This window comes from Mchenga conophoros, linkage group LG3 (genome assembly GCF_057382185.1).
Source record: "Mchenga conophoros isolate Kocher_MC1m ecotype Shallow Benthic linkage group LG3, M_conophoros_male_GT1.1, whole genome shotgun sequence".
Lineage (NCBI taxonomy): Eukaryota > Metazoa > Chordata > Actinopteri > Cichliformes > Cichlidae > Mchenga > Mchenga conophoros.
The window spans coordinates 50,159,320-50,177,769 of record NC_140528.1 but is presented as its reverse complement, the minus strand read 5'-3'; the positions used below and the strand labels follow the sequence as shown (position 1 = coordinate 50,177,769).

The 18,450-nt window shown below is 41.8% G+C and overlaps 2 protein-coding genes and 1 long non-coding RNA gene across 4 annotated transcripts; all 3 read left to right on the top strand.

Annotated features, from left to right (window-relative positions):
• Positions 1 to 1,634: 1,634 nt before the first annotated feature.
• Positions 1,635 to 17,537, top strand: LOC146579238 (CD276 antigen homolog). 2 transcript variants are annotated; one of them, XM_085262621.1, is made up of 3 exons: positions 1,635 to 1,707; positions 15,617 to 15,955; positions 16,194 to 17,537. In XM_085262621.1, exons 1-3 carry the CDS (start codon positions 1,635 to 1,637, stop codon positions 16,385 to 16,387), a joined length of 606 nt encoding a protein of 201 aa, XP_085118747.1. In that variant the 3' UTR covers positions 16,388 to 17,537. The 2 variants fall into 2 exon arrangements, with proteins under 2 accessions (XP_085118747.1, XP_085118739.1); XM_085262613.1 differs by lacking the exon at positions 1,635 to 1,707 and adding an exon at positions 13,760 to 13,902.
• LOC146579240 (ICOS ligand-like) lies at positions 3,395 to 4,718 on the top strand. The gene is made up of 3 exons (XM_085250400.1): positions 3,395 to 3,422; positions 3,540 to 3,947; positions 4,188 to 4,718. Exons 1-3 carry the CDS (start codon positions 3,395 to 3,397, stop codon positions 4,370 to 4,372), a joined length of 621 nt encoding a protein of 206 aa, XP_085106526.1. The 3' UTR covers positions 4,373 to 4,718.
• LOC146579239 (uncharacterized) lies at positions 6,147 to 6,810 on the top strand. The gene is made up of 2 exons (XR_014890454.1): positions 6,147 to 6,294; positions 6,375 to 6,810. It is a non-coding gene; the product is annotated as an uncharacterized LOC146579239 (long non-coding RNA).
• Positions 17,538 to 18,450: the final 913 nt, after the last annotated feature.

The window sequence follows — 18,450 nt, the reverse complement described above, 5'->3', positions numbered from 1 at the left end:
AGGGGGCGTTTCCGCGAAGCGCGTATCGAGGCTTGCTTCATTTATGGGAGGAGCTGAAAATGATGACGTCCGAAGCCTCGCTGCCCGGCTGTACCACGTGACTGGTTCATGAAGTGGTTCGAACTTTGCCGCGAGATATGACAGCGATATAAACCCCTCAGACTTCATTCAAAAATGTGGGTGTTTGATGGAGAGTTGCGGTTAGTGAGAGTTTGGAGACAGTTTGGAGGTTTATGAGAGTGAGGAGAGAAAGTCAGGAGAGAATGGAGCCAGCTAAGAAGAGGAGGATGTCCTCCCCTGTGTGGGAACATTTTGATCTTATTCCTCCCAACAAGGTATGTAAATTTCTACAGAAGATGTATTTTCATGATACTGATGGTGCAATACAATTTATGTTGAGCTGTCTTGACTTTTGTACAAGGTGAAGTGTTTTCTATGTGCCAGGGAGCTGGGATATAACAACAACACCTCATCCATGCTTAGGCACTACAGAGCTTTGCATGAGAATAAGGGGGACACCGATTGTGGAGCAAGACCAGGTGAGCCATCAAATGCAATGATAATATAGGATGCAGTAATGTTACTAAATGATATAACAATATTATACAACTGTTATAAGTTACGTATGTGATATTTATATTTGTGCTTTATCTTTATTGTCTGGTGATTGAGGACTCCCAGCCATTTAGCATTGTGGAGGACAAAGGATTCAAAAGATTTGTTAAATCATTAAATCCTAGCTATGTTCTCCCCACTAAAAAGGTCATAAAAGCAGTGAAAATTTAGTTTTTACAGAATAAAATGTGAACAGGCAGGACTGAGGCTCAGTGTGTAGCTGTCCATACCTCAACGTTACAAAAGCACAACCACTGTCCACACCCCAACCACACCTCACCTCACAGTAAATGATCATTTCCATTTCAAGCATTTCCAAATAATCATTTCCCATACTGCCACTATAAATATACACAGTATACTGCCATCACTACAATATACATGTTTTACACACTCCTTTTGTTGTTGACATTTACAGGCTGTGTGCAAAATGCCACACTCTTCAAATTCATGCCAGCTATTATTTTTACGTCCAGTAGGTGTCCTACTAGAGCAAATGAAGCTTCATGAAGCTTCGCGTTGGGGTGAACCAATTGGATGAAAAGCTTCAGTGCTTCATGGGGCTTCATCTGCCCATCACTACCTAAAATAACTTCCCAAACTTAACAAATGCAAACAAAGATCTTTCACCCAAAATATTTAAACATATACTTATTTACATCATAACTATACCTTGTGGTATAGGGGGGTGCTTCTTCTTCTTTGTGTTTAACGGCGGTTGGCAACCAACGTAAAGGAGCAGAAGGGGGGCTGCTAATAACAAAATAAACTTTTATAAACTCCGTTACCTGCGTACCGCCAAAACAGTCAAAATCAAAATTAAACCCGGAAGTGTTAGTTACCACACTTCCGGGGGATGGTCTCCTCAAGTGTCAGCCAGTGTCAGCGAGCTAGTGAGTGATTGACAGCAGCCTTATCAAATCTAAGGCAAGATAACAGGCGTGTCAACATGTTGGCTCCAGTCTTCCAACATAAACCCGTTCGTGCAGTCTGAGTGTGCTTCATTAGCGTCATGAAACATGTTTGCTGTAACATCTCCGTGGCTCTGCTGGACTTTACTGTCTGTCTCCCTCGTGGGCTTTACCTGTGCGGGTGAGTTTTATTTTAAAATCATATCGATCTATTTCTTACCCGCTGTTAGATGTTCGAGCTGCTTTAGTTTCAGCTGCTCACAGAGGACGCAGGTCTCCTGTCAACAAACCTCTTCTGTCGTGTGAGAAAGTGGATGTTAGTTTTTAGATGTACTCACACACGTTTACATAACAGTTTGTATAATGAAGCTGTGAAGAGAAGAGTCTGCTGTAAAAGAAACAGTTTATAACTGCATTACCCATCCTCCCTTACAACCTCATTTAAGTTTGCGGTTGTAAGGCAGCAAAATGTGGAAGGGTTATAGGGGTATGAAAACTTTTTCAAGACATTGTATATGCAGGTATGTGTGTGTATGTTGGTGTGTTTGTTTCATATCAGAATCAGAAAGACTTTATTTATCTCCAAGGGGAAATTAACATACAACAGAGCAGCATGAAAGACAATAAGAACAGGCAATGAGAGTGAGATAATAAATACACAGAATATACAGTTTTAAAATTACGCAGTTTAAAATTAAAGTGACTGAAAGGTGAATAAATAACTGAGTAAAAGTGAATAAAGTGTCGGCAGTATAAGAAGAGAGTAGTTTCTGGTGTGGGAAATGCTCCTTTGGCTGGAGTTAAAAAGCAGGGTGGCTTTGGAGACAAAGGTGGGTCTCCTCCTCTCAGTCCTGCAGGAAGTGCAGCGGAGGCGTCGCCCAGAGGAGAGCCATTGAAATGCGGGGTGAAGAATGTGAGAGGGGTCGTTGATGATGTTGGCTGCCTGTCTAAGGGCGTGTTGGCTGAAAACCTGTGCCAGAATTCTGACAGGCAGGCCAATGATTTTTGAGCACACTGATGCAGTGTGCTGCAGTCTGTTCCTGTTCTGAAGGCTGAGGGGGTGGAATCAGCAGGTGATGGAGAAGGTCATGATGCTTTCCAGGAAGGCGTAGTAAAAAGTCATCATGATGGTTGTGCTGACTTCAAAGGAGCTGAGTTTCCTAAGGAGGTATAGCTGTTGGTGGCACCTCCTGAGAATCTCCTCTGTGTTGGCAGAGAATCTCAGAAGGTTGTCAAAGATGGTTCCCAGGTATTTGTACTCCTCATCTACCTCCACTGGCTTCCCGTGGATGGTGGTGGTGACTGAAGCAGCCAGATCCCTCTGCCTACGTTCAATTCAAGTTTGGAGCTGTCACGCCACTCTACAAACTCCTGAAGAGCGGGCCTGTGGTGTTGTGAGGGGCCTGACAGCAGTGACAGGAGAACTGTGTCGTCAGCATATTTAACCAGGTGACAGTTGGCCTGTGTGGATCTGCAGGCATCAGTGTAGAGGATGAAGAGCAGGGGGGAGAGCACACAGCTCTGGGGGGAGCCAGTGGAGGTGGAATCGAGACCTGAAAGAGAGTTGTTGACCCGAACTTTCTGAGTCCTGTTGGTCATATATATACACATATATGCCTGAAATAAAAGCTCATCATCACCTTGAGAGCATCTTGATGTCCCACAGTGTTCACACTAACTGATCAGCCACTCTTTCAGCTGTTCTCAGATGAACATCACTTTCCTTCCTACACCTTTGATTATAACTCTGTCTGCAGCCTCCCGTCTCAACTTTTCTGTTACATGGTCTGAATGAGTTTGGCCACATAGAGGGAAGCTAATAAAACAACAACAAATATATGTCACCCTCGATCTTTTTTTCTAAGAAAATGTTTGTTTGTTTACACAAAAATGCAGGTTCATATTCTGTATTTTGAACAATACACTGGCGTGTGTGCATGTGTGCAAGCTGTCTGGTGGGCCATGTAGCCTGATGTGCTGGACCCAGTGTGTACACTTCTCTCTCTCGTCTAGTTCATAAGCTCTGCCTCACTCTGATTGGCTGCTGCTCTGTGTTGTTTTTCTTTCAGGCCTCAAAAAACATCACAGCTGAGTCTGGAAAGAACGTCACTCTGACATGTCGAGCTCCAAATAACAACATAGTAGTAGAATGGAGCAGAGCTGACCTGCAGCCAGAATATGTTCTTTTGTACCGAGACAAGCAGTTTATTCGAGATCACCAGCATCTATCTTTTAAGAACCGGGTGGATCTGCAGGACAGACAGATGAAGGATGGAGACGTGTCTTTGATTCTGAAGAATGTGACGACTGCTGATAGTGGAACATATGAGTGTCGTGTCTTCATGAGAGGAGCAAACCGTAGGAAGAGAGCTCATCTGAAGACTGATCCTATCACCACCATCAGCTTAAATGTTTCTCCAGGTGAGTGAGTAGAGTTGAGTGTGTGTGTGTGATCAGAGGTGAAGCTGCTTCCTGGTTGTTGATGTTTGTTTCTAAAGATGTTGTTGATGAGACTTTGTAGAAAGCAGCTGGTCTGAGTGATGTGATCAGAGTGCAGTAGATAATGTCTGACAGCAGTTTGAAGAGGAAATGGATTCTGTTCTGTTCTTCACTCATCACCTACCTGACAGCTGACACCTCACACCTGTTTCTCACCTGCAGGTCAGACAGGAGGACACACAGAGGATGGAGGGAAGGAGGATGGATCTGTTGGACTGATAGTCGGTCTGTCTATTTGCGCTGTGCTTCTTGTTGCTGCTGTTGTTGGTTTTTTGATCTACAGAAAACATAAACAACAACAGAATAAGGATTCCTACCAGCCTCCTCCTGAACAGCAGCCTGTTTGAAATGTGTCAGAGCTTCTTTTTTTCCTCACCTGAGTCTCTTGCTTCTCTTCCAGCTTCTCCAAGGTGACTCTGAGCATTCAGGGTAAAGACATTTGAAAATGTCCTGAAATTAATTTCCATGACATCCAAGGTTTGATGTTAAGTTTCTGAAATTAGACTAAACATTTATTTATTCCAAACAGATTTTTTTGTGCTTCAGGAAATTTAAATTATTTATTATAAGTGAAACAGGAGCAGACAGACAGACCACTGTGCCTTCAAGAAGTGCCAAAATAAGATTTTCATGAATTTTTGTATTTTCTTTTTCTTTGGTGTAAAACATCAACATACATTTTCATATTTCATGTTTAACGTCCATTATAGAGTTTTTAAGAAGTAGAAAACTGTCCCAAAGTTAAAGTTGAGCCTTTAGCTCCTCACTCGCTCATCGACCTTCATGAACACCAGCTGAAGTCTTCATAAGTAGTTTAGTTTATCAGACTAAACTTGTCTTTATACTGTGAGCTGTAGCTGCTACTTCCTGCTCTCAACCTCCTGCTGAGCTAATATCAAACTACCTGCTGCTTCACTTTAAACACATAAAACACTCATGTTTATATCACAGAAGCTTCTAATGTTTATTATATTTAGCTTTAAGCACTGCACACTTTTTTACTTTATTATTGGACACTGTATGTAATATATTTATTTCTATGAGCAGGAATCTTGTTTCGTTTTCTTTCTGTAACAATAAATCTGTTTTTATCAGAAACTTTCTGACCTGTTGACTCATTTCATGCAGTTTTCAGGGATTTTCTGTTTATAATGTTTGTTTTTATTATAAACGAGCCTTCAGATGGTTGTTGTTTTCTGGTGCTTCATGAATAATCTTGAACTGGGCCCTGTTTCAGGAAGCCAGTTTAGTGGAAAAACTGAGTAAGTATACCCTGAGTTAACGAAAACTCTGGGTTTTCGGTTTCAGAAAGCGAGTTCAGATGAAGCCTGAGTGAGTCACTATGACGACACACGCCGTGAAGCTAACCTGCCCCCTAGCAGGTTTACTACAACTAACCCTAACTGTCTCCGCCCCTTTGTCGGAAACCTGACAGTAGGAAGTGTCAGACATGGCGTGCCCCTTCCTTGAAGAGCCAGTAGATCGTGAAGCCCAAATTCTCCGCAGAGCTCTCCGCCGGGAGAGAGTGATCAGAGCGCGTTTGGACATTTTATCATTACCTGATGATTTCCTGTGCGAACGTTACCGTTTCTCAGCACAATCTCTAAGTTATTTGGATAACATCCTCAGGCCATATATTACGCATGTGACACATCGCGGACATGCTCTCAGTTCATTACATATTATTTGTATTGCACTTCGGTTTTTTGCAAACGGGAGCTTTCTGTATAATATTGGTGACGCTGAGCACGTTTCCAAGGCTACCGTCTGTCGGGCAGTCAGGAATGTTACAGTTGCACTGAAACGTCTCCTGTACGCGTTTGTGGTGTTCCCCGGTCACAGACCCACAAGATTTATCAAAGAGGGATGCCACAAAATTGCAGGTATCAGGATGAATGAAACTTAATTCATGATGTGGTGATACTTGAACTGCTACTTAAATTTTACATTTATTTTCACGGTTCCCAGGCGTGATTGGCTGTATAGATGGCACTCACATTCCAATCATTGCTCCTTCAGTAAATGAAGGAGACTATGTGAACAGGAAGTCTTTCCACAGCATCAATGTACAGGTACATAGTTCCCTGTAGCATGTCAAACTAACAAATTATTTCATCATAGTAATGGATGCTAATTTGTGTTCTCTGCACTGTGAAGATCATATGTGATGCTGCCAACATTATCACAAATGTGGAAGCCAAGTGGCCAGGCTCTGTCCATGACTCACAAATATTCCGTGAATGTACACTGAGCACAAAATTTGGACATGGTGAGTTGAGAATACTGTAAAATATATAAAGACCAATTGCTTCAGGGACATTTGAACTGAAGTGTATCCTTCTGTCTTAGGAGAGTTCACTGGCTACTTGCTTGGTGATAGGGGGTATCCATGTTTACCCTATTTGCTTACCCCTTACTCTGACCCTGAACCGGGCCCACAGCAGCGATATAATCTGGCTCATTGCAGGACAAGAGCCAGAATTGAAATGACTATCGGAATGCTTAAGGCCCGGTTCCAGTGCCTGCAAAGACTCAGGGTCACCCCAGAAAGGGCATGTGACATTATTGTGGCATGTGTGATTCTTCACAACATTGCCACAATTAGAGGAGAACACTGTCCTTCTGAACCAAACATCAGCAGTGATCCAAACCATGAACATCCTGACCCTCCCACGGACATACAAGATGGAAGCGCAGTCAGAGACACCATATGTCACAATCATTTCTTTTGACCCATCACCTCAACATGTTGAAAGAAGAATAAACAGATTTTTTGTTCAACTGGCTTTATTGGTCGCCTGTATTTCCTGTACACAAAGTATTAAAAGATGTAAACCTCATAAAGTGTCTCTGTTGCTTCCTCCTCTGTAACAGCTGTCAATGTTTCTTCATTATTTTCCTGTAGTAAAGAAATAAACAACATTGCTGTTCTACTGTAAACTCATATAATCTGTGGAGTATTACTCACAACTGCATGTTGGTCTGGCTCAACAGGAGGCTGCACCAGATGCAGTACACCACCACCATCAACTGATAGAATATGAGGTTTATACAGGTCACTTATAACTTACAAGGGACCAAATGGCAATTAACAAACATACCAATCACCTTACACTAGAGATGGACCGATCCGATATTACGTATCGGTATCGGTCCGATACTGACCTAAATTACTGGATCGGATATCGGAGAAAAATAAAAAATGTAATCCGATCCATTAAATATCACGAAAGCACCTCACAAAACTTGCAACACGCCGTAACTCACCTCAGAACGTTAGCACGTCGGAGCAGTATGCATCACGTGATAGAGCAGCTGTGGCATGCAGGACCTGTCGGTGGTCTGGATAGCATGTGGAGCTTCGCTAGCAACCTGGCATTTCATCTCCGACAAAGTTATCCCGAGAGAAGTAAAGCAAGTGTGTAAGTCCATCTCTGAATGTTTGTAAAGCATTCCTGCGTTAAGCTTAATGAGCGACTGCCTCTGGCTCTCCTGCTGCTACTTCAATCATGAAACTGCTTAATGATCAGCTGATCGGCTTTTCTGTCGCGAGTCCGTCTCTCTTGTTTGTTTTTGGTCCACTTTGCACCAGAAAGAGGAAACCAGCGGCTGAACAACAGCAGCACGTTTAAGCTTGATCAGCTGTTGTTAGAATGTATTTAATATTACTTTCTACACCAGGATCTTTTTCTACGTAGCTGACGCTGGTAACTGTGCAGGGGCGGATCTAGCAAAGTTTAGCCAGGGGGGCCGATAGGGCATTAACTGGGAAAAGGGGGCACAAAGACATACTTTTCTTTCTTATTCTCATTTAAAACGTCGAGCTTTTAATAAATAATTATCTGACACCCAAAGTTTTAATTTGATGTAAAATGAATAGAAGTCAATTACTGTATATAGTGACTATTAAGTCTAATATATATACCCTAGTAAGCTATAGTACTTTTTACTTTGGGAAGGTACCATCTGTGCAGTCTGCAATTTTGTCGAAGAAAGATGTTGAATCTATTTAATATTTCTTGAAAAATAATTGATTTCTGTGCATTTTCTTTCACACTGCATCAAATTAAGGTTGATTACGTCGATTAAGCATCATGAGGTGGAGTGTGAGGGGTGGTTCCCTATTTTTTATTTATTTATTTTTGTTGTTGCTGGGAGTTGGAACCCTATTAGTTAGGTTGCTTAATATTTACGCTAAGTACTCTTTAAAATACCAGAATAGGGAGGATGGTGTAGGTCTAAGTTTATTAGATTGATCAGTATTGCTGAACTATGAAATATTTTTTTTGTATACAGGTATAACAGAATAGCTTTAGTGTAGTTGTTGTTTTAAACTTGAGTATGAACTTGCAGACTTGCAAAATGCAGCAAGATATTTTAAAAAACTGTTTTGTTGATTAAAAAACACTATATCGGATTCATATCGGTATCGGCAGATATCCAAATTTATGATATCGGTATCGGACATAAAAAAGTGGTATCGTGCCATCTCTACCTTACACTTCATTGTCATTATGCTCTCAAAGACAACCAAGACTGAGGGAAGGCAAAATCAGTAGGAAAATAACTTCACTACAAAATAATCCATTATGGTAAAGAGTTTATCAGATGAATTAGTAGCACTGCGAAGGTGACTGTGAAGAAAGGATGTATGCACATCATGTATTATTTTGGATTTACCCCCTATGTAGGCACTTGTGTCTTGCGGGGTTATTGACTCAGAGGATGTCCCCGCAGAGATGCCTTCGGCCACAGGGCGCCCACTGTTTTGGCTGAGGGCCAACTGCTCAGCCTCTGTGAGTGGTGGTGGTGGAGGACCCCCACCTGTTTTTCGGGCCTCCGCTTTTTTTCTGTTGGCTATAACGGGTCACATTTGAGCATACAGAGTACGCAAATATGTACTTGTAATGTGCTCAGATAATTTCAATAAGTGCTTACAGACAGAAAATTAATGTAGCCTCTAACTGCAATTGATTTACAAACAGACCAAGCACTATGGCTCATAATACAATTACACCTTACCTGTTTGGACTATATTTTTATATTTCATTTTTACTTGCTGCCAGGAACGTTTGGGGCCTGTTGGGTTGCACCTGCGCTCACATCACATCACAAAATAAAATGTATAAAATAACAAATAAAATAACATATGATAAAATAACGTGTTAAATGGGTGGAAATCCCTCGATCAATGTTTAAATTAACACTCACGCATTGACTCTGTCGGCTATGTTTTGCCATGCATGCTCTCTTTCTTTTGCAGCTGTGGCTGTGTTACTTTTTTCCGCGGAATTTGCATGTTATCGGCATATGCTGCCATCAGAATTTCGGCCTCAAGCGCTGTAAAATACATTGACCGCGCCTTCTTTCCCTCTGTCTCCATGGTGACTCGCTTAATCTGTGCTCCGCTTATCAGGGCTTTATGTATCCTCGTCCGCGCGCTTCACTTGGGGTTAAAGCAACTCTGCGTTGACTGAACTAATTGTTATCAGCCTTTCTGAAACCGAATATTCCGAGTTGGACAGTTCGGGGTTACTCAACCCTGTGTATCGTTTTTCACTCTGAGTTTTCTAAACCGGCTTCCTGAAATAGGGCCCTGAAGCTGAATAATTTGAGCTGGACTCAAACAAACCTCACTGAGCAGATGTGTAAACTGGATCTAACTCCACTTTCTCTGGTTGGTTAACCAGCAGCTGCTTATCACAGGATTGGTTGATTGGGAGCTGAGGAGAAGCAGGAAGGAGGAGCCTGGCTTAGAACAAGGACTATGTTCAAGTGTGAGCACTACAGCTGCAGCACAACTGTGGACTCCACCCTGATTTGAGTTGGTGAAGGGAATTTCCTCTGTTTAGTGACATGTCGGTTTTCTGAAAGCGACACAGAGTCTTTATCCTCACAGTGCAGCGGTGGATTCAGCCTGTTTAAGGTAACTAACAATGCTAATGCTGTCAGACAGCACTGAGCTGTTACATTCATACACAGTGTCTTTAAAATAGTGATTAAAACGCTGCCTGTAAACAAAGTGCCATCAGACAGGATGTCATCACTAAACTTTCAAACACATCAGCTTAAAATGAGCTGACAGCAAATCGTTCCTTGTATTACTGCACAAGGAAAAGACTGGAGATGACAATAATGATTTAATGGAATTTGTTTTCATTACATGTGTGCACTCATTCATTCTGAATGTAAAGTAGTGTGTAGTGTAGTTTTAGAAAATGTAACAGACCAGCACACAACAAATGAGACAACAAGCAAGAAGGATTTAGAAGTTCACAAGTGTTTCTTTCTTAAAGAACAGGCTCTGGTAATACGTGCAGCAATGGCAGAGGCTCGAGCATCCTCCACTGCAACCACTAAACATCCAAGGTATGGACATTGAGGCTGTGGACAGCTACAGGTACCTTGGTGTTCATCTGAACAACAAACTGGACTGGACTCATAACTCAGACGCTCTCTACAGGAAAGGGCAGAGCAGGCTGTACCTGCTCCGGAGACTCAGGTCTTTTGGAGTGGAGGGCCCACTCCTGAAAACCTTCAGTTACTCTGTGGTGGCCTCAGCCATCTTTTATGGTGTGGTCTGCTGGGGCGGCAGCATCTCTGCTGGGGACAGGAAGAGACTGAACAGGCTGATCCGAAGGGCCAGCTCTGTTCTGGGATGCCCTCTGGACCCAGTGGAGGTGGTGAGTGACAGGAGAATGGCGGCTAAGCTGTCATCCCTGTTGGACAACATCTCCCACCCCATGCAAGAGACTCTGACAGCACTGAGCAGCTCCTTCAGTGGCTGCGGCACCCACGGTGTGGGACGGAGAGACTTCGCAGGTCTTTCCTCCCCACTGCTGTCAGATTCCTCAACAAAGACTTTTGCAGCTGATCAAACCCACATGTGCAATAAGACTGTTGGCCCCTCTGGCCAACACCAGTAGGTGGTAGGGTAGTGTCTTGCCCAAGGACACAACGACCAGGATAGCGAGAGCAGGGGGATCGAACCGGCAACCTTCCGGTTACAAGAAAAAGTAAAAGAAAAAGTCACTTTTAAACTAAGAATCACAAAAATCGTGAAGCACAGAAAAAAGGCAACAAATTTGGACTTGACTGTGTCTGCAGAAGTGAGAGGAGGTATTTTTACCCTCCATGAACCATCTGACTCAATTTGCCTTTCCAAACCTTGGTCTCCATGGTCGCACTTCTTTGGTGAAGGAGACTCTGACTTCAACAATAACACTCAGGTATTCCTCCATTTTTAAACATACAAGTATTTTCAAAATAATCTTTTATTCAATATGACTGAAAACAAGTGACTGAGTCCATGAACTCAGCAGTAAAGTGTCTTCTTACAACCACATCTATCGCCATCTGGTGGCCTTTAGAGAGAATACAGCAGCTGATTAGTACTGGCATTAGTACAGGGTGGGATGTACACAGCAGAGATGGAGGAAATCCACTCTGGAGGAGCTGAGTGTAAACTCCACACAAAGAGCCCAGCAGGATTTGAATCAGCAACCTTTTTGCTCTGAGGGGACAGAAACTGGGTCTGTGCTAAAGCACCACCTCTCCAAACATGCTCTGACCTCTGTATGACCTCTGTGTGACCTCTGCTGTTTCACTGTTTAGAGACTTTCCCATGATTTTCAAAGACCGTTCCCATGACAACCTCAGGTTCTCAGTTGACCTCTGTCACCTCAGTTTTCCCTAAAACTAACATTGTCTCATTGATTTGAGATGTAACATCTGAACAGATTCAGGTAAAAGTGACCAGGAACAGCTTCAATGTGTAAACATCTGGAACATCTGTAGAACGATATAAATGTGTAAATCTGTCATTTTGGTCACTTTAGGAAAAGTCTTCAAATGTCAGACAGCATGTACGACTCATACAAGCTGTGACTGAGCACTCCGTTCATGTAACACATGCTGACCACAGTGATAAGCTTCCCTGAAGCAAATACAAAAGCTTCAGATCGACAAACTCGTTACAGCAATGATGTCATCACCCTATTCAGAGTGAACTAGAGCTGCTGTTAGAGAGAGAGTGAAAGAGTGATGCGTTCACTGTTGGCACTAGGGGTCGTGCCTCACATGCAGCTTCATTTATGAAATTAAAAACAAAAAGAAATACAAGTATAAATGTCAAATTAAACAAAAATATAACTACAGGGATCCTGAGTGTTTTACAGGTGACGTTCAAGAAGAATCTCTGCAAATCTAACTTTTAAAATAATTTTCAAACAAGAAGCTGCTGAGTGCCGAAATGATTGCTGGTGAGAGAATGAGGATTTTCAGTTTCAACAGTCGTGCTGTGTAAATGTGACCCGTCAGACTCATTTACAACAATCAGCCTTTTTAAGTCTATTTTCAATCTGAGTTCAAACAGTTATGATATGGAATGATTCACAATAAGGGAATATTTCATATATCGGTCCAGTCTTCATTCAATTATCACAGCTTGAAAGTTTACTCTTATAAGTCAGCTTTCAGATAAATGTAGTGGTGCCAGTATATTAAAAGAACAACATTTGAATATAGAAAACAGAAATAAAAGCACCTTTAATGTTTCCTGAAGATCAGCATTTCAAACAGAGTTAAATTTCACTGCTGTAAAATTTGATTTAAATAAATAAATAAATAGCAGTGAGATAAATTTCACTGTTGACATATTAGATTTTCATTATGTTATTAAAGTGTGATGTCATGAAGTTTATTAGCTAACTGTTGTTTACTTGCTAATCTTAAATTCACATAAAAGAAAGATTTTCTTCATGTCTATCAAACAATGCTGTAGCGGGCACTTTAAGGAAACCTGAAGCCGTGAGTCACAACTGTACAGTGAATGAATGAATGAATGAATGCTTTATTGGCCATATGCAGGTTGCCCCACAGAGGAATAGGACCCCCCCCCCCCCCCCCGACTTACACACACAACAACAAGACATCACATGGGAATACAGTCGGAGACCGGCAGCGTTGGGAGAATAACACTGAAAAAATTACACAACATTGGGAAAAGTACAAGAGGAAAAAAAGAGACCTCTTCACACGCTGGGCAACCTATGGGAGGACAGCATGAGAACAGGAAACAAAAAAAACTCCTCTGCACAGAGAGCACATTAATGTCCACATCACAACATCAGAGCACATGACAAGCCACAGGGGATGGATAGGGGGTGGGGGGTGATTCGAAGGAACACAGCAGTCGTCCTGCACCATGCTATTATTTCAGCGCGGCACGCAGACCCGCTGCCTTCCCCCGCAGGAACAAGCATCGAAGGCGTTTGGAAGGGAGGGGGATGAGTGCGTGCTTATCAGTGTAAGTGTATGTGTGTGCGTGTCCATAGTTCAGCTGAGACAGTGTCCTTCGCTGTATCAGGCTAAGTAAACAGTCCTCCAGCCGATCCAGGTGTCCTTCATGGGATGGGAAGAATAGTCATCACACAGTCGTTATCAGGGAGTTGTTTTGGTGGGCTCCAGCCTTGGGCCTAGCAGCTGGCGCCGTGGTGTCCAAATGTAGAATATTGTTGATTTCTCAGTGGATATGTGTGGAACCTCTAGCTGCGTTTCCGGCTCACTTCACTAAAGTTAGTTTGACACCGAAACCTCTGGGAGTGACTCCGCCTTTGGGAGGACTCACTCGTCTACCGGGGAGGCACAGCCAGTGTTAGCGAAACAGTGAATAATTGACAGCAGGCTTATCCAATAACAAGCGCGGACGTGAAGCATGAAAAAAGGAAAAAAAAAAAAACAAAACAGCCGGCTCCACTCTCCCACATTAATTCACTCGTGCACTTTGAATGTGCCTAATGAAACATGTTTGCTGTAACATCTCCGTGGCTCTGCTGGACTTTACTGTCTGTCTCCCTCGTGGGCTTTACCTGTGCAGGTGAGTTTTATTTTAAATCCTATCGATCTATTTCTTACCCGCTGTTAGATGTTCGAGCTGCTTTAGTTTCAGCTGCTCACAGAGGACGCAGGTCTCAGCTGTCACCAAACCTCTTCTGTCGTGTTAGAAAGTGGATGTTAGTGTTTAGACTCACACACGTTTACATAACAGTTTGTATAATGAAGCTGTGAAGAGAAGAGATTTTATTACTGTATTAACTTTAAAGTGGTGTCAGATAAACATGGACAAACTGCTGTAAAGGTTTATTATTGATTCATTGATTAAAAGTTCTTCTCAGAGTTTTTATTTGTTTATTTTTTAAAGACCATGTATCATTTTTGTACCACTTTACAAGTTTGTGCTACTTTGTGTTGGTCTGTCACAGGAAAAACTCAGTGAAAACATTTGAGTTTGTGGTTGTAAGGCGACAAAATGTGTAAAAGTTCAAGGGGTATGAAAACCTTTTCAAGGCACAGTATATGCAGGTATGTGTATGTTTGTTTCATATGCCTGACATGACAGCTCATCATCACCTTGAGAGCATTTTAGTAAGTTTGTGCACACAGATAAAGGCTAATAACACATGAAATTTCACAAATATGTCATATATTTTATTAGGTGCTGTAACAAAGTGGATGAGCAGTTGCAATGCTCTCCCTTTGTCCCATGTGAGTTGACCTTTTTTTTTTTTTTTTTGCACGTTTCTCTGTTTCTATTTATTTGCTTTGATTTGCCATTTGTTGAGTAACATTGCTGCACTCACTATCCCGGGTTTGTCTGTTGCCGGCAAAACAAACATTCTGCAAATTGAGACAAATACCCAGTTACATGTTTCTTTATATTTTATTTCATCACAGATTAAGTCATTTGTTCATACTTTGTTGTTTCTTTCCAGTCTTCGTGTGGGAAACGCCGCCTTCTTCTGTATAGGGTTTATTGCCGGTTGGTGCAAATGGTGCATTATCGCCACCAACTGGTGTGCAGGTGGAAAACGCCTGCCTAGCATTTTGTTGTTTTAAGTCCTGCTGATGTGACATCAAGCGGAGGGGTTTCTTTTTCCATAGAAATGCTTCATTTTGTTTGTTTCAAGTTCTGAAGGGGTTTGTTGAATCTTGTTTATGTAAACGGAGCCATTTAGTTACGTAAATGTGTCAATTAGAAGTGTGAGGAGGTTTTGTGTCTTTTTAATCATCTGTGTAGAGTTTTAGATCCCTCAGTTTAAGTGAGAGGTACAGGCTGGGCTAATTGGAGGGAAATTGATGGCCCTATTTAAAGCCAGATTCAGAGGAGAGGTGAGCTGTGTTACCAGGTCCATGAACTGATGGGTTTTGTTAATCGAGTTACTTTTGGGGAAAGTTTTGTTAAGTTACGTTACACATTAAACGGAGTTCATTGTAAATAAATTGCTCACCTCTGCAAACCTGAAATTTCTGTGTAGTCTGCTTCGCTACAACCTTCCCTACAACCTTCCCTACAACCTTCCTTGACATTCGAGTCGGACTACCTCAACATGTTTGTTTGATTCATTTCTTAATGTGAGAACAATCAGGACACAGTTTGTTTCACAGATGCAGGTTCATATTGTGTGTGTGTGATGAACATTTAGCCTAATGTGCTGAACCCAGTGTGTACAACTCTTTGCTGATTGGCTGGTGTAGAAGTGAACAGATCAAACTTTCATCTGTAACCTCTCTGCTCTGTGTTTCCTTTTCAGACCACAAAAACGTCACAGCTGAGTCTGGACACGACGTCATTCTGACATGTCGAGCTCCAAACAACAACAACAGAGTAGTACAATGGAGCAGAGCTGATCTGGAGTCAGAATATGTTCTTTTGTACCGGGACAATCTGTCTATTCCAGAGTACCAGCATCCATCTTTTAAGAACCGGGTGGATCTGCAGGACAGACAGATGAAGGATGGAGACGTGTCTGTGATTCTGAGGGATGTGACGGTCAGTGACACTGGAACATACGAGTGTCATGTCTTTGTGAGAAAAACACTCTCATGGACATCCATCAGCAGCACCATCAACCTTCATGTTGATCCTCCAGGTGAGTGAGTAGAGTTGAGTGTGTGTGTGATCAGAGGTGAAGCTGCTTCCTGGTTGTTGATGTTTGTTTCTAAAGATGTTGTTGATGAGACTTTGTAGAAAGCAGCTGGTCTGAGTGATGTGATCAGAGTGCAGTAGATAATGTCTGACAGCAGTTTGAAGAGGAAATGGATTCTGTTCTGTTCTTCACTCATCACCTACCTGACAGCTGACACCTCACACCTGTTTCTCACCTGCAGGTCAGCCAGGAGGACACACAGAGGATGGAGGGAAGGAGGCTGGAGTTGGTAGAAGTCATCATGGTCGACTGATGGCTTCTGTTTTATTACTTGCTGTGATCATTCTTGTTTTTGCAGTTGTGATCTCTAAAAAACACAAGAAAGATCCTCCTCTTCATCCTCCTGATGAAGAAGCAAAGAAGGAAATGGTCTGAAGCAAAGCACCATGGAACAAGAGAGAGAGCGAATACATTAAACTAGTTAAAAACGTTTAACTATAAAAATGACATATTTATACGTATAGATAGATAGTTGTATGAGGGTAACATCACGAGGAGAACAAACAGAGTATAAACCAGTGTGTTTCACACTGAATGTGTTCAGGTCGGAGCTGCTGTGTGGACTATTTTAGTTTAATATCAGAAGCTGTTTGAGTGACATTTCATTACCCAGATGGTAACAGCTCCACACCATCTGATAAGTTTTGGTTGGAGATTTATGTAAAGCAAAGAAACTTTGGTTTGGTTGGTTCCTGAAGTGTGTACCTCTGGTGCAAATTACTGACCTCTGTCATCATTTTAAGTGGGGGAACTTGCACAATCTGTGGCTGACTAAATACTTTTTTGCCCCACTGTATGTGGGAATCAGTAACTCAGAAAGTCTGTTTGACATTAAACATGCGGGTCAAACTCAGTTTAAATGTTCTTCTGTGTTTCAGTGTTTCACAGTCTTTGTAAGTGTAGATGGACTTCATCTAAAAGCAGACAGAGACATGAGGAAAGTTTCTCAGGTATCAGAAAGCTGCTTCCACCCCGTGAGCTCCAGATGTGGCCTCAGAATTTCATCTTTTGTTTTTGTGGCCCACATTGGCTGTGATATAGACATCAGTGTGGATTATACGATGATGTTATGACTGATGGATGAGAAACAGGACTTCTGTATTTAAAGTCTGTACTGTACATATTTGTAGGCTGAGCGCTGACCTCATCCACAGAGCACTGAGGTGTGAGAGAGTAACTGAGAGTCAAAGCCGTCTGCACTCTGAGAGGATGATGACTGTACAATTACTTTTTCTGTGGGTTCATTGGTGCTGAAGTTCAGTACAAAACATCAGAGGAATGTTTGCAGCACTTTGTTGAATCTGCTGTGAAGAATTATAGCAGCTCTGAAAGTTAAAAAAAAAAAAAGAAGAAAAAAAAGACCAAATTCAGTACTAGGAAGGTGTACCTAATAATGTGGCCAGTGAGTGTATATGATTGTAATGAAATAAAACTTGTGAACTTGTTTGTATATTTTTGTGGTGTTCAGTGTGTGACAGAGATTTTCTTGTAAAGAGCTGAGCACTCCTGATCCTGTGTGATGTGTGTGAAGCAGAGGTGGGACCAAGTCATTGTTTTGCAAGTCTCAAGTAAGTCTCAAGTCTTTATCCTCAAGTCTCAAGTCAAGTCTCAAGTAATGTCAGGCAAGTCAGAGTCGAGTCTCAAGTCACTGGTGTAAAAGTCCGAGTCAAGTCACAAGTCTGAAACTTTGAATTTCAAGTCCTTTCGAGTCTTTAAAAAAAAGAAAGAAAAAATAATGTTGCAGTTATGCTAAATGTAAATATTAGACCATGTAATTTTAAAATCTGTGTTTTTCTCAACACATGACAAAATAGTGAACTTAGAAAATATACACAAATTGTGAAATTGCACCTCTTTAAAATGCAGCTCAATTAAACCTAGCTCCAAGAATAATTTTCACCGACAGTTCTGAGATAAGCTGCATGTTATTCTTGGATGCGGTTGTAGGACCAGCTTTAAAATCGCATGACAAAAATATCATACACATTAAAAAAAAACTGTATCACCAACGTAGCCTGGACAACATTTGCTAGTTAGATGAAGTCAGCTATCTCATTGTAGCATATTTATATGCATATTTATAATTATACGGTTCTTGGAGTGAGTGCATACACTCATGAAGTTTAGTAACTTCAGGTCACTGCAACAAGCCCAGGTACAGTTTACCGACGGATGGGTGCAGGACCTTGAAATGCACCGTGTAGAACGAAAGACCATCGTACGTATCATAAGTTTACCAGTCTCACAAATTGTCGTCATAAATACACATTCCTTAACCGTTTATTAATAGGACCTTTGAGCTCAAGGGTAATTAATTAGTAGTGGAAATAATTTCTGGTAGCGTCACAGAAATGTAGCAGTGACAATAATATTGTATGCTGTAATCGCACTGGGCAATTAGTGATACAAAAAACCTGTTTTATCCTGTGAATAAAAGT

Coding starts and splice junctions, on each gene's coding strand:
- LOC146579240 (XM_085250400.1), top strand. CDS start 3,395: ATGTTTGTTTGTTTACACAAAAATGCAG. Junction 3,423..3,539: donor TTGTTTACACAAAAATGCAG/GTTCATATTCTG, acceptor TCTCTCGTCTAG/TTCATAAGCTCTGCCTCACT. Junction 3,948..4,187: donor CAGCTTAAATGTTTCTCCAG/GTGAGTGAGTAG, acceptor TCTCACCTGCAG/GTCAGACAGGAGGACACACA.
- LOC146579238 (XM_085262621.1), top strand. CDS start 1,635: ATGTTTGCTGTAACATCTCCGTGGCTCTGCTGGACTTTACTGTCTGTC. Junction 1,708..15,616: donor CGTGGGCTTTACCTGTGCGG/GTGAGTTTTATT, acceptor TTTCCTTTTCAG/ACCACAAAAACGTCACAGCT. Junction 15,956..16,193: donor CCTTCATGTTGATCCTCCAG/GTGAGTGAGTAG, acceptor TCTCACCTGCAG/GTCAGCCAGGAGGACACACA.